This window comes from Poecilia mexicana, unplaced genomic scaffold, assembly GCF_051168715.1.
Source record: "Poecilia mexicana isolate PSO_F unplaced genomic scaffold, ASM5116871v1 scaffold_23, whole genome shotgun sequence".
NCBI classification, from domain to species: domain Eukaryota; kingdom Metazoa; phylum Chordata; class Actinopteri; order Cyprinodontiformes; family Poeciliidae; genus Poecilia; species Poecilia mexicana.
Genome location: NW_028263392.1, coordinates 11372197 through 11387145, shown reverse-complemented (window position 1 = coordinate 11387145; position 14949 = coordinate 11372197). Strand labels below are relative to the sequence as shown.

General features: G+C 37.2%; 1 protein-coding gene across 1 annotated transcript; it reads right to left on the bottom strand.

Moving 5' to 3' along the window:
- Positions 1-7713: 7713 nt before the first annotated feature.
- On the bottom strand, positions 7714-11716 carry LOC106922250 (N-acyl-phosphatidylethanolamine-hydrolyzing phospholipase D-like). Its single transcript, XM_088003378.1, has 9 exons — positions 11569-11716; positions 11325-11438; positions 11081-11221; positions 10288-10512; positions 10085-10188; positions 9833-9998; positions 9397-9545; positions 9012-9120; positions 7714-7923 (listed from the first exon to the last, which is right to left on the bottom strand). Exons 1-9 carry the CDS (start codon positions 11626-11628, stop codon positions 7792-7794), a joined length of 1200 nt encoding a protein of 399 aa, XP_087859504.1. The 5' UTR covers positions 11629-11716; the 3' UTR covers positions 7714-7791.
- Positions 11717-14949: the final 3233 nt, after the last annotated feature.

The following is a 14949-nucleotide window of genomic DNA, read 5'->3' as shown; positions in this document are numbered from 1 at the left end:
AGGATTATTTTAAATCTCTGCGTGCCTCCTTGCTCCCCTTTGTGTGTTCAAAACACTAAATTCACTTTACTACAGTATAATGAGCAATTACAGTAGAGTTGCCCCCAAGAAAAAAACACTTTGACATTTCTAATTTCACTTCCGCAAGCCACAGTTAAGGCTGCAGTGCGAAATAATTTAAATAAGATGAATGATACGCCGTGAGAACAGCTGTAGAGCTGTGCAGCCACATGCTGATAGTACCAGCCCAGTGGGAGCATTAATAACGGACTCCAACGCCAGGGGCTCGGTCTAATACCTGGTACTTTATTAACGTGATGGCTGTGAGGATGTTCAAATTTAATGGCCAGCACAGTAAAGTTCACAGATGGCTCCCTGGAATAATACTGATGAGATTGAGAACAGCATCCCCCCGTGAGTAGGATGAATTCTAACTCCAAGCCATCCATCTCATTTAGGCTGCTTTAATTACAAAAATACTCCATTGATTAAGATTAGCAACAATCATGAGATGAATCAAAAATTGTCAGAACGCTTTCAGAAAGAGGATTTTTTTTGTTTTTGTTTTTTTTCTCAATATGTACATTTATGAAATGCGGCTCTTGCATTACGAAGAACAAAAAACAGGCGTGTCCATTTATGTTGGGGTGTTTTTTTTGTTTTTTTTTTGTAGCAATGGTCCATGTTTGGGAGCTTTTTACTCGTATGTGGGCAGGAGCACAAACAACCTTATCGAAGTTGTTTCTTTGACTGTTCAATAACGTTTATTGAAGCCGTTTCATAGCAACAGACTCCCATCTTCTTTTACAAAACGCATTTGCCGGGCTGTGGAGAATTCAAGGTGTTTGATGCGTCATGTTGTCCGATATTAAGCTGATCTCTCCATCTGATTCAGGAGGGTGACGAATAGAGGTTGAGGATTTATTAGAAATGCATCGCGTCCACGGTGCATTACCGAAAGCAGGCATTGTTTCGTGCTTCACATTTGTACTCTGTATATTCATCTGAAATATAGCAACAGTTGAATGCAAAGATACTGTTTCTGTTGTGAATAATGCACAGAGGCACTCCGAGGCAGCTCGGCGTCGTCGCGAATCCGCTGGAAAACTCAGGGGAAAATGCTTTAAATCTGCTCTGATTTGTACAGTTCTGTGTCACGGCTGTTTGTGGTGTAACGTGATGATGTGCAGAGAGTCTAATGCTCCTGAAATGTGTCATGATGGAGCGGCTGGCATCCCCTATAAAAGCTTTTTCAGGGTAGATTTCATCTCTGATGGCGGCAAAGTTGTTGATAAAAAAAAAAAAAAACACGGCGCACTGGCAGTCAACAAAAATGCAACATTATGTTTTACTGCACTGCTTTTAACACAACAGCTCTTCTACTATGGGAGATAAAAAAATAAAAACAAGCAAGATGTGCATCTCCTTATAATCATGATGACTTCTAACTGAATTGCACATTAACTGAAAAGGAGACCAAACTTAGCCTAATAATGAGCAGCAGATTTATGAATGATTTCATCCAGTCATTTCGCTTCAATCCATAAACTGCATTTTATTTTCCTTTTTCCATCGGCATGTTTTAGCTTTACAGTAAATGACCCAAACGCTGAGTCATTTTTTACTACACCATCTGTTACTGCGCATTAAAAGTCAGATTTCTGCGTGCCCGTAAATGACACCGTTAAAGACCAAACGACACCTCTCTGTCTGATTCATGCCACATTTAAAGCCGTGTGAGATGTACAATGAGCTAATTGTTGCTGCAACTTGTTGCAGAACTTGATATGCATTCATTAGTGCATGTTTTATTTATTTAAATTTTTTTCATTTCTTGGAAAGCGTCGTAACTTTACCACTTGATCGCAGCACGGCACGGCAAGATTGGTCCGCTGGAAGCTTTGCATGAGAAAAATCAAGAGGTGACCTCACAGATCTGAGCTTGTCACTGTGATGAAAAGAAGCATCGGAGTGAATGGCTACGAGTGCTCTCATTCATTCAAAGCTGCTTTAGAAACGTCCTTTTATGACTGAAAGAACCAATTAACACTCCGTCTGCCTCCAGTTAACTACGCCTCTACCTCTGGCAGCGGGGTTGTGCGTTTTAAACGCGTCAGAAAGGCAGAAGAGGCCCTCGCAGAGAGGAGCCCGTCCATAAAAATGTGTGTGAAAGTGAGCCGGTGCTGTTGTGCTGTTGTGTGTCCAGAGGGACAGAAGCAGGTAGATTCTGGACACGAGCTCGGACCAGCGGAGGACAAGAGGGCAGGATGTGAGCGGGTGTTAGACAGAGATAAGAACAGACAGGGGAGCAATATGACATGTATATTGTTTGGGGTAAAGGAAGGAGCGCAAACATAAATTAAGAGCAGATTGTCATTATAAATGGATGAAGATTCTAGCTCACAGTCTGTGCTGCTTTAAAAAAAAAAAAAACGTTGATCAGATGTTAACATTTAGGAGATAATCCATCACTGAAATAACGTGTGGAATATTTAATTTTTTGGCATCTTGAATGAAAAATAGCATTAAAAAAAAAAAAAAAAAAAAATGCAGCTAAATTGAGGAGAAACCAGGCTTAACAAGCTTTTCTGTTACTGTTCACATTTACTAATGACCACAATCAACATAACTGCAATGTGTTGTCTTTGGAGTGCCTTGCAAAAACGCTTGAGCCTTTTCACATTTTGGCTCATTACGCCAACAAATGTTTTGTTGTTTTTTTATTGGGGTATTTTTTGTGTTGAAACTCAAAATAATGAGTAGCTGAGAGGCGGAATGGTAAATGATTCTTGGTATTCAGACTTCTTTATTCAAATGTTTATATATACATACATTATATCAAAGTGGAACCAATTGCTTCACAAGTTGATCAATTTATAAATTTAATGCGAAAAGGTTTAATGGTTTATTTTAGTTTCCTTTTAAACATACAGCTTCACATTTATGGGTGCAAGTCTGTCGTCCTGCAGCTTTTAGGCGAGTCTCTGCTTCCCTTTCCTTGCATCTGTTTAGCGCATACGATTCATAACAAATGCATAGAAATTTGTGGCAATAAGGTGACAAAATATGAAAAAATAAAGCACGGAATATTAGGAGTGAAATGTTTTTATTGTTGAATAATTAAGGCTCGTTTTCTGTTTGCTCCAAGTAGAGGGGAAATGTGTCGCCGGTTCATGAAAAAAATATATTTCCTCTGCTGCTGCTGTTTGTTCACATCAAATCAGTGTTTGTTTGTCTCCCCGTCAGTTTTCTACACTCATGACACAGAGCGAGATCACAGGGAAAACTCCATTTTCCTGATTGCAGAAGGACCTCGGTGATGACTTGCTTTTTTTTCTTACAAATCCCTCAGAACAAGGCATTCTTTCCCATTTTAATTGTTGTTGACACAGTTTGGATTTGGCTGTCTCAGATGCTGTTGAAGACGCAGAATAATCAACACTTCTGAACAAACAATTTACTGAGAGACCTACTGCCTAATCTGGCTGCTATGTCTTCTGGGCGTAGTTTCAACTGTGACAGCTTTTACGAACAGCGAGTGGAGATGAGATCTGAAGGCTTAACTTACAACCAGAACAGACAACCACTTTTCATATATTCGGCGATTGCTCTCTCCTCCTCTTGTTTATCCCGCTTCAACATGCGAGCCGGACCTTTATCTCTCCGGCTTGGAGAGGTGGTGCAGTCAGGCGAACGGAGTCGATGGATAGTTTGTGACAAAAAAAGACAGAGAGACGACATGGATCTAACAGAGAAACCGGAGTCCATGAGTCAGCTGACAGCATTCTTAATTGCCCTTAGAGCATATTTCTCATCCTAACTCCTGGTAATTGGACGTGAGCACTGGTGATAAATTGTTCAGAATTTGGTGACTACTATGTGGCTGAGGAATTCAAGCTGGCATCCAGCAGGGAGGGATATTTGCTCCACTACTTTATGTTGACTTCCTGATATTGTCTGAACAATAAAATTGCATCTCAACCTGCACACAGGATTAACTATTTTTTGTTACAAACACCCTGTCAGATTCAATTATTTGCAGAACAACCTTTGATTGCTGTTAAAGTTGTGAGGCATTTGAGGTATGTTGTGATGTTATACATGCTTTCTCATTTGAGCTAATTTTCTTTATACGTCTCATTTGAACTCTTTTCGAGTGCATAGTGGGAGTAATTTGCCTCATTTTCGATGCCATAGAAACTCGGATGTATCTCATTTGAGTTAATTTTGAATGTCGTACTATGCTGAGTCATCAATTCAACATTTTTAAATAATAGTATACTGTGAGAAAATTTTTTGCCAGTTTTGAACGGCATATAGCGCTTAGTCATTTTTGCTAACTTTGTACGTCACACTATACAATAATATTTTTGTTTATTTTGTAAAAAAAAATCTAATACTATAAAAACTATAAAGTGAGAAATTTTTCCCCCAAATATTTAGGTCATAGTTTTTTGTGTAATTTATGGCAGTTTTCAAACATTTTCAGTCATACTACATTTGAGTCATTTTTGCCCATACTAAGTCATACTATACTATAATTTTTGCCCATTTTGAGATTCATACAATGACTTTTAAAAATTATTTTGGGGTCATTTTTGCTATGAGTCACATTTACCATTTCTGAACGTGACACTATGCTGGGTAATTTTTGCTCTTTATAAACTTCATACTATACAAATATTTTTTCTAATTTTTCAGTCGGACTATATGCAATGAGTGATTTTGGCTCATTTAGAACGCCATGCTATGCTATGGGTCATTTTTGCTCATTTTGAATGAGCTAAACTGAGTTATTTTTCCTGTTTTGAGTATCATACTATACTATGTGTCTTTTTGGCCCATTTAGAAAGTCATAAGACTCATTTTTGACAGTTTTGCACATTATACCATCCCATGAGTTGTTTTTCCTAACATTGAACATCACACTGTACTATGAGTAATTTTTTTTCCTATTTTGAATGCCATATGTAACCCGTAATTAGTCAGTTAGCCAGACTTTTATTTTTGCGGGCCCACTTCCTGTTTTGCCCTAAACTGGCCAACTTATTTAAAGCCCCGCCTCCAGCGCAGTAAAAGAACATCACCTGTTCCACTGTGATTGTGGCTGGCTGTTTGGCGTCTTGCTGTTTTGCATCCTGACAATTAACCCAAAATCCCTGAAACTACTGATTTTGATCTATTGGTGAGTTGTTGTTTGTAACATTGCACTATTGTTTCAGTATGAAACTTCTGCTTGATTGCTCATTGGAGCGTTGTTTTATTAGAATTATTGGCGGTGGTTACCTGGGCCGTCACCGTGATTATCACAGCTGATCGCAGTCTAATACGTCACTCTCTGCTCAAAGGTAACATGATCGTTGGATTTGTGCAAGATTTCTTTTCCAATTTCATTACTTTTGTAATGAAATTTATTTAAAATGGGATGTAGCTACATTTATGTTGATATTGCGCAGTATATTTAATTTATTTTCTTTTCCTCATTTTGCTTGAGTATTTGAGTTAATTTATTTTATTTTTCTTGATTGATATTTTGAAAGTTAACTTTGATTTCAACTTTAACCTTAAATTGATTAGTTTGAAATATGATTGATATTCTTGTTTTACTTTATTTAAATTATGGTTAATTTAACCTGATTAAGAATTTAATAATTGCATTTAATATTCATTGCATTTTTATGTTTGTACATTGTTTGATAAAACACTTAATGGGTTTTCTGGCCTTTTAGGTCGGTTTTTATTTTTATGATGGATCAGATCCTCTTCTGAACCCAAGGATGGCGAGCTAGGAAACAAGGAAAAGAACTCTGATCTTTGAATTTAATTGTTTTGAATTAACCTGTCTCTCACTGTGTATTTGTAATTGTATGTTGTTCTTTGTTTCCCCCAAATCACTAATATATATACCTCAAAATTGAACCATTGCTTCGCGTCTGCATTCACACCTCGGGCTCCTTAACGAACCATCTTCTGATGCTGCCTATGTAGCTGCAGTTAGCTGCCTAGCCCATAACTGTTACACATACTAAACTGTCAGTCTACTTAATTTTTGCTAGTTTTGAACAACATTCCATAAAATGTCATTTTTGCTCATTTTGAATGAGCAAAAATGACACAAAAATGTCAAAAGTGCAAAAATGAGTCATAGGTTACTATGACTTCAAAAATTGTCAAATGTAGTCATAGCATAATGTGACGTCAAAAAAGTGAATGTAAAACGGTAATGGCACAAAATTGAACCCACTTACTGCAGTAACATGTGAGCCTGAACAACCAGTTGTGCTTTACACTTCATCACTTTCTGTAAACGTCACATTGAATACACTATTCAAGTGAAATGCATGTGTTTTGTTGTTCAAGTGGAGACTAAAAGCGACTGAACTTTACCAGCAAGGAAAGAGAAATGCTGCAGTATATTTGGTACTAGATTACTAATTGTTCCAAGAACCATAAGCGTTATTGTAGCGTTTTTCTCTACAACAGGGTTAGAAGAAAACACAAATACTCACTAGAAACGAGCCTGACTTACTGTCAGCAATGACACATACTATCCTATGACTAATTTTTGCATATTTTCGACATCATGCAAAAAATTTGCACATTTTAGGTCATACTATACCTAAAATAGTATGACCTAAAAAAATGACAAATTTTTGCATGATGTCGAAAATATGCAAAAATTAGTCATAGGATAGTATGTGTCATTGCTGACAGTAAGTCAGGCTCGTTTCTAGTGAGTATTTGTGTTTTCTTCTAACCCTGTTGTAGAGAAAAACGCTACAATAACGCTTATGGTTCTTGGAACAATTAGTAATCTAGTACCAAATATACTGCAGCATTTCTCTTTCCTTGCTGGTAAAGTTCAGTCGCTTTTAGTCTCCACTTGAACAACAAAACACATGCATTTCACTTGAATAGTGTATTCAATGTGACGTTTACAGAAAGTGATGAAGTGTAAAGCACAACTGGCTGTTCAGGCTCACACGTTACTGCAGTAAGTGGGTTCAATTTTGTGCCATTACCGTTTTACATTCAGGGTAAGAGATGGCAAAGTCTCTGTCATAGCAATGCCTTAACTCGTCTATTTTTGCTCCATAAAGGAAAAAGTACAACTGAAATTCTTCGAAATTTGGAGAAAAACTGTTGAGGGGCTATGCAGCTTTGATGTTTTCACAGCACAAAAAAAATAGCTGAAGCTGCAACAAAAGCACTTTGCAGTTGAGCCCAGCTCATCAGCATGTTTTTCACAAAGTTTATCAGGACATTGCCGTTGAATGTAAACATCACAGGCAGCAGTTCTGGATTGGCTGTAGCACATTCAGAAAACAAAACAAAACTCCTATATGGCAGCACTTATCTCAAAGAATAACTCTTCATGTAGTAGTCTAAAGTTGCAAGGTGAAGCTAGAGTTTTAAACCAAGACAATCTGAAAAACTTGGCTTCTTAGAGAGAAGAGATGGATTTGAACTTGAAATTCTGTCCAGTGAACCTTTTCTGCTCTGACCTCGCTTTGTTTTTCCTCCTCAGGGTTCAAAGGGTTCTGAGGCAGTGTGCAAACCCCCTGAAGCCTCAACTCTAAGAGAATCAGCATGTAAGTCATCTCTTCCTGTCATGTCTGCAAAATATTTGATCATATGACTGAAGGTGAATCACCTTAGATCAAAGTGTGATCCTTGTATGTACAACTCCTGCAGCTGTGAGATGCCAAACAGTTAATGTAAAACATTCATTTTTATTTAGATTGAGCTCAAGTCTTCAGTCTTTTAATGAAATGTTTGGTTTTGCAGACATCAGTCGAAGACGTCTCCATCTTGTGTGGTGACGAGCCGGGACTCCCCGTGACGCAACGTGAAGAAGGATTCTGGTTTCAGTCCCCTCTGCTCCAGGGCCTCTCTGAGACGGACCGGCGGCTCCAGGTAGTACTGCATGGAGGAGAGATAAGGTCAGAACGCTAGAAATTGGTCTTGGCTCAGAGGTGAGGAAGTCTAGACTTAAATTATATTACCAGTTGTACCTCATATTACATCCATGAAAAAAATGGCAGGGTTTGTATACATAAGCAAACGTTACCATGAACTGCAAAAACCAGGCACTTAAGATAACTGTATTTACATATTATTTAAGGCTTTAAAATACTTTGTTTCCACACTATGTGGGAACCCTTATGGAAACCCATTTCTGCCACTGTAAAAAAAAAAAAAACCAATTGAAAAAATCTAGAAAAGATCAAAATTATCTAGAAAATTTCTAGATTATATCTCGAGATATAATCTAGAAAAGTTTTTTTTTTTTTAATCTTTTCTAGATTTTATCTCGGTATAAAATCTAGAAAAGAAAAAACTTTTCTAGATTTTATCTCGAGATAAAATCTAGAAAAGATTTTTTTAAAAAAAAAAACTCTTCTAGATTATATCTCGAGATAAAATCTAGAAAAGATTAAAAAAAAAAAAAACTTTTCTAGATTTTATCTCGATATAATCTAGAAAAGTTTTTTTTTATCTTTTCTAGATTATATCTCGAGATATAATCTAGAAAAGAAAAACTTTTCTAGATTTTATCTCGAGATATAATCTAGAAAAGATAAAAAAAAAACTTTTCTAGATTATATCTCAAGATGTAATCTAGAAAAGATTTTTAAAAAAAGTTCTAGATTATATCTCGAGATATAATCTAGAAAAGATTAAAAAAATATTTTCTAGATTATCGAGATAATCTAGAAAAGATAATTTTGATCTTTTCTAGGACCTAAGACATCTCTTTTTTTTTAAACAGTGGCAGAAATAGTATTTTTAAGTCTTAATATCTAAATATTGTTTTCCTTAGTGTAGTATGAGGTAGAACTGGTTACATAATTTAAGTCTAGACTTCCTCACCTCTGAACAAAGACCAATTTCTACCCTCCTAACAAATGATTGACATTTAATTTACATTGTATAAAGGCAGGCTGCTTCTATTTTAACTTAAGACATTACATGTAGTGACTGCTGCTGACTCTTTTCTAACATCCTACCTCATAGGCGAAGGTCCCCCAGTGTATGGCTACAGACTGTTTGGCCTGAAGGTCCTGATGAATCTGAACAGCCTCTTCTGGATCCACATGCTGTCCCTTCATCACATCCCTGAAAACCCAACAGGAAATGACATTAGTCCTGCTTAATGCTTATTAAAATGCTGAAACTGAACATTAAGATATTTTTGCATGCATGTGTATGAAAGGAGGCCTTAAACCGAGTACCACTGGCTACACATTGGTATACTTAGCAAGTGTTGGACTACGCTACTGCACTAAAATATGAACCTGTTTCAGTGAATTTGTCGGCTTCTGCACATATTAAATAACTTCATATGAAACTCTTTGTGCCTGATCTGCTGTGTGGGAGTGTGTGCCTCTCTACCTGGGCAGGTACGCTCCAATTGGGATCGCTGCGAGGTCGAATGGCCCAAAGCGGCGTCCGATCTCCTGGAAGGACGGACAGTAGCCTGTGTCGCCGGCGAAGAAGAATCGATGGTTGGGACCCAAAACAGACCAGCTACTCCATAAAGACTGAAAAGATATAAAAAGTTAAATGGTTACAATTCTGACAGTTTTAGTGCAGCAGAAAATTAAAGATTTTCACAGAGAGAAGGAGAAGTTTTGCCCTTTTTGTTTAATCTTTCTTCTCCATTGAAAAATGTTGGGCTGCAGACTCTTCAATAAAGTGCTGCTATCACATTAAATACATTTCTGCTCACTTGCCCAACGTTAACATTGCAGCACTTAGATTATCAGTGCTGTTTATAAAACCAAACTGATAGCAGTCCCAACACACTACAACATTTACTATCAAGTACCCTGTTATTATCCCACGCTGTCCGTTTGCTCCAGTGCTGAGAGGGTGTGCAGACAAACGTGACGTTGTCGTGACCCGGGACGCAGTTTTCCTCCCACCAGTCCAGCTCCATCACGTTCTCACAGCCCATCTTGGCCAGCCAGTCCATCAAACCCAGGGGTACGAACCTGTTAAAACATGCATCATATTTCACAGGAACACTGGAAGGTGTGTGTGTGGGGGGTACGGGTGGGGAACGATTTGGGACACATACCAGCGTAGCTCCCCTCCAAAGCGTGCATTAAGGCTGGCAACAGATCCAGCATCCAGGTGATCGTAATGAGAGTGGCTGATGAGGACGGCGTCTATCCTCGGCAGCTGTTTGTAGGAGAGGAGTGAGATGAATAAAGCCAGGTTTGATTCAAAGGATTCTGTTTGTTCACAAAGTAAAAGCGAGAACATGAAAGATCTTCAAACCTGTTCCACTGTGCAGGGGGGTCCTCTGTATCGTTTGGGCCCCATGAACTGAAGAAATGATGCTCTCTGGCTGAAAATGGGGTCGGTCAGAATGTTGACCCCCTCCATTTCGACCAGAACTGTAGCGTGGCCCAGCCAGGTGACCCTCAAACCAGCAGGAGAGTCCAACGCTTCTGGATTCTGGACAAAGTAGGGCTCCAATACTGGGAGTTCAATGTCCAGGACCTGTGGGGAGAACAGGGAGGACAGAAGAAACTTAGACTGACTTAAAAATATATATAAAAATATTATTTTAAACATGTTCATCTTTCAACCTATATATTTGTAAGTGTTGGCTAAATACTAGAGGACAACGACCTTGCAGCTAAAAGGTCCTTTAACAAAGTTTTGCGTCAGTGGGGTTGAATACAAATGGATGTCACACTTTTCAGATTTTTTGTGCTCATAAGTTATCAGATAAAGTCCAATAAATAGAGAATATACAAACAACTGGTGCAAATAAAGAATTCAATGTTTTTGTTATGCTGCCTTTAAGGCCGGATAATCTCTCAATGAACACAGCAAAGTTTCCAGAAGCAGCTATAAATAACATCATGTTAGCTCAGGGCTGTGAAAGATGAGCTTGTGATACTAATTATTACAGCAGAGCGGTAAGCAGACTCCATAAATGTGAGCACTGCAGACTTGGTTCTTCTTCCACTAATAAAACGTTGTTTTGTTTCTTTTAAGTCTCTGAATTATCTACAGTAAAATAAAGTCACTTGCGGGTTTTAACATCCTAGTGGTTTCCTACCTCTCTGCTTGTTGGCACACTGCTGTGATTTTTATCCAGCACCAGAAATCTGAACAGCATAGAGTAGGAAGGAAAGCGCCATGTTGGCCAGGGGTTTGTCCAGCGACCATGTTTGTCTCGACAGGACTTCGTCACCTCCTCCTGCATTCAAAAATAAAACACACCTGAGATACAGCGTGACATTTATTTGAACTCTGAAGAGACTTGAATGTTGGGCGTTGGTGAGCAGAAGGAGGGTCGTTACCTCCAGTCGGTAGTCCAGACGGAAACTCTTACAGGAAGAGCGGGAGGAGCTGCTCTTCCTCGGTGAACGAGGATCCACCTTTCCACCTTCGGCACCTTGAGGCAAATCACCATCCTTAATAAAAAAATAAAAAAAATAATAAAAGAGCGATTTAAAAAGCATGCAAGTGCTGAGAATTTACCACCAAAATCAGCAGAAACTCATCCTGACATGCAAGATTTTTCAGGATAAAAGTGTTGGTTACCTCCACCAGGCCTGTTGTCTCTTCCAGCTCTGCTCTGTCTGAGGATTTTGGTTTCTCCATGTTTCTACCAGCAACACATCTGTAACAGCACACAGAAACCGCTGACTTATTTACCTCGGCTGGAACGATAAGTAGTCGACAGTTGAGCTGTAATACTTTGCAGCTCAACTGACCTCTAAAATGTGCAAAATCTGTCATAGTATAGTATGATGTCAAAAATTGCAAAATTGAGTCATAGTATAGTATGACCTCAAAAATAGCTAAATTTGTCATAGTATAATATGATGACAAAAAAAATTGCAAAAATGAGTCATAGTATATAGTATGATGTCGAAAATATGCAAAAATGAGTCTGTCGAAAAAATGCAAAAATTAGTCATAGTGTAGTATGACCTCAAAAATGTGCAAAGATTTCTCAGTTTAGTATGATGTCGAAAATATGTTAAATGAGTCATAGTATATATAGTATGACCTCAAAAATGTGCAAAGATTTCTCAGTATAGTATGATGTCGAAAATATGCAAAAATTTGTCATGATGTCAAAAACATGTTTTTTTAACATCATACTATGAGTCATTTTTGCTCGTTTTGAACGCCATAACAATGTCTTACAATGTGCCATTTTTGCTCGACATACTATACCATGTCTTTTTTCCCCATTTTTAACGCCATACTATGCTACGAGTCATTTTTGCTCGTTTTGAACGCCATACTATACTATGAGTCATTTCTACTAGTTTTAAACACCATACTATAGTCATTTTTGATCATTTTGAACGTCATACTATACTGAGTCATTTTTGCTCGTTTTGAATGCTTTACTATGAGGGTTTTTTTTTTTTTTGCTCGTTTACGTTTGAACGTAGTGTTATACAGTGTTCCCTCGCTATAACGCGGTTCACCTTTCGCGGTCTTGCTGCTTCGCAGATTTTTTTTGTGCAGTTTTTTTCACAGGGCATTGTGTTCTGCGTCCTGATTGGCTAAAACATACGTAATACAGATTGGCCATTCAGGAGATGGAAACTGAAACTTTGAATGCCTGCTGGAAAAAAAAACTGTGGCCAGAGGCTCTGTCGTAGATACAGCCATAGACATAATATAAGCATAGACGACTCATGGACCGCTCCGGCGCAGGAAATACGGCGGCCATCTTGGAGCGGTATACCCTCCTACTTTGCTCAATCAAAACAGCAGAAGATGCCTCAGCACTGACGGATATTGTTGTTCTGATCTATGGATTATTGATGCGAGGGCTCCACAGACAACATTTCACAAGTAAGATGAACATATTATTGTGTATATATTGTGATTAGAATATTACTTTACTGTATTTATGTCCACCAGCGAGATACCAGCTAATATTAGCTACAGTGCTTGGTGTAATACGGGTTCAGCCCCGCTATGAAGGCTAACTGAGATTCCGTAAATCTAAAAAAATTAATTATTCTCTAACATTGACTTAGATTATCTGACACAAGGGCCTATATTAGAAATGAAACAATATAACACATATTATAAAACTTTATAAAACTTATATTATGTGTTATAACATTCACCGGCAATAAAGACTATTATTTATATTCTTTCACTCTGTCAAAAGTAAGATACAGCCTAAATCTTCCGTTTTTGTTTTGAAAGTTTCCTAAAGACACGATGTGAGGAAGAAGAGGGAGAAATCTATAAAGAGACGGATTCACTGCAGCACGGATGAATCTCACATCGGATTTTGGACTCGTTGGCTGAAAAACATTATATATATATATATATATATATATATATATATATATATATATATATATATATATATAATTCTGTATTAATCTCTGTATTAATCATTATTTATTTGTGCCATTATTAATCTTTATTTATTAGTCTTTGTATAGTTATATAAAATATGTATTGATATTACTAAATAATTTATTAAATAAATTATGAACGGGTGTGTGCTTTGTAATATGCTCTTCATACATCGATATCAGAATATTCCATTCCTATTCTATTGTTTTAGCCACTAAGCATATTTAAATATGATGAACTATGTATTAAAAACATACTTAAAAAATACAATTGTTTATAAATGTTGCTTCGATAGATGTTTGAATATGGTTTGCAGTAACAAAAAAGTGTGTTATGATCGATTAAATCCGCTGATATGTCATTGTGCCTGCTAAACACAACGCTGAGTGGAGTGGAGTACCGCTCCAAGATGGCCGCCCTAAATCTCGTCAGCGACAATAGGTGAGAGCGGTCCATGAGGCGTCTATCCTTATATTATGTCTATGGATACAGTTGTGAATCTTGCAAGGCAGGTTGGAGGAGATGCTTTAACAGGGCCGTGCAGAGGCCACTAAAGGGGCAGGTGCTCAACAACAAAAAAAGGGCACATCTAACCGCCTTCAAGGACAGAATATTAACAAAGCCACAGAGCTTTCAGAGTTAAATAAACAATGGTAAATTACAAAATTGTGAGATATACAATCAAAGCCAACGAACATCTCTATATAGAGCATAACACTATCCATATGCAAGATATTCTATTAGTAATTTCTTTCTGCAGGTCTACTTTGTTATAGGAAAGTATTGCAATATTCAAACCCGCAATTTAGCATGATATGTAAATCAGAGCTGGTGGTTTAGCTCTGATTTACATATTTTGTCTTTACAGAATTACACTATTAAAAATATAAACAAGGGCACAATGCAACCTTTTAGTGGACTGTAATCTATAAAAAAAAGAGCTACACTTGCAGTGGAGATGAAGATGGTCCATTCAGGAAAGCAGAGCTGCATTCAACTGTAACGTGGAACTGCAGAAAAAAAACAAACAAAAGCAAATATTGAATTGTTAATGCATGCCACCATGAGAAAAGCCTACTCAGTTTTGCTTAAAAAAAAAAAAAAATAAAATCACACATTTTTGATTCATGATTATTAGTTTTTTTTTTTTTTTTTTTGCAAAACAAACTTATTTGTTCTTGTCAGAAATCTTTTCTTGCTATTCTAAGTTTTTGTTTGCGACTCAAAGTTTTGGTTGGTGATTCTCACATGATGTCCTGAGCAGGGCCTAAAATCAAAACAAAAGATTTCTGATGTGTGCAAATAAATATTAATGTTTGGTAAAAATTAGTTATTTAATTAAAAAAGTCTTTTAAACAAAACTGTATTTTTTATAGAATAATTGGGAGAGAAAAAATTAACTTAATACTCTGCAAACCAGACCCTAAATGTTCTTAAAGTCTGGATTGAGGTTTTTCCCCCTTCATTAATGACACACTTTTATTACACACATTATATCTATTATGGTAATTCATGGTGAGTTATTTTTAATTCCAATTGAATATCCTTGTTGGACTTTTATTTAAGTGTTATTCTCCTTCCAGA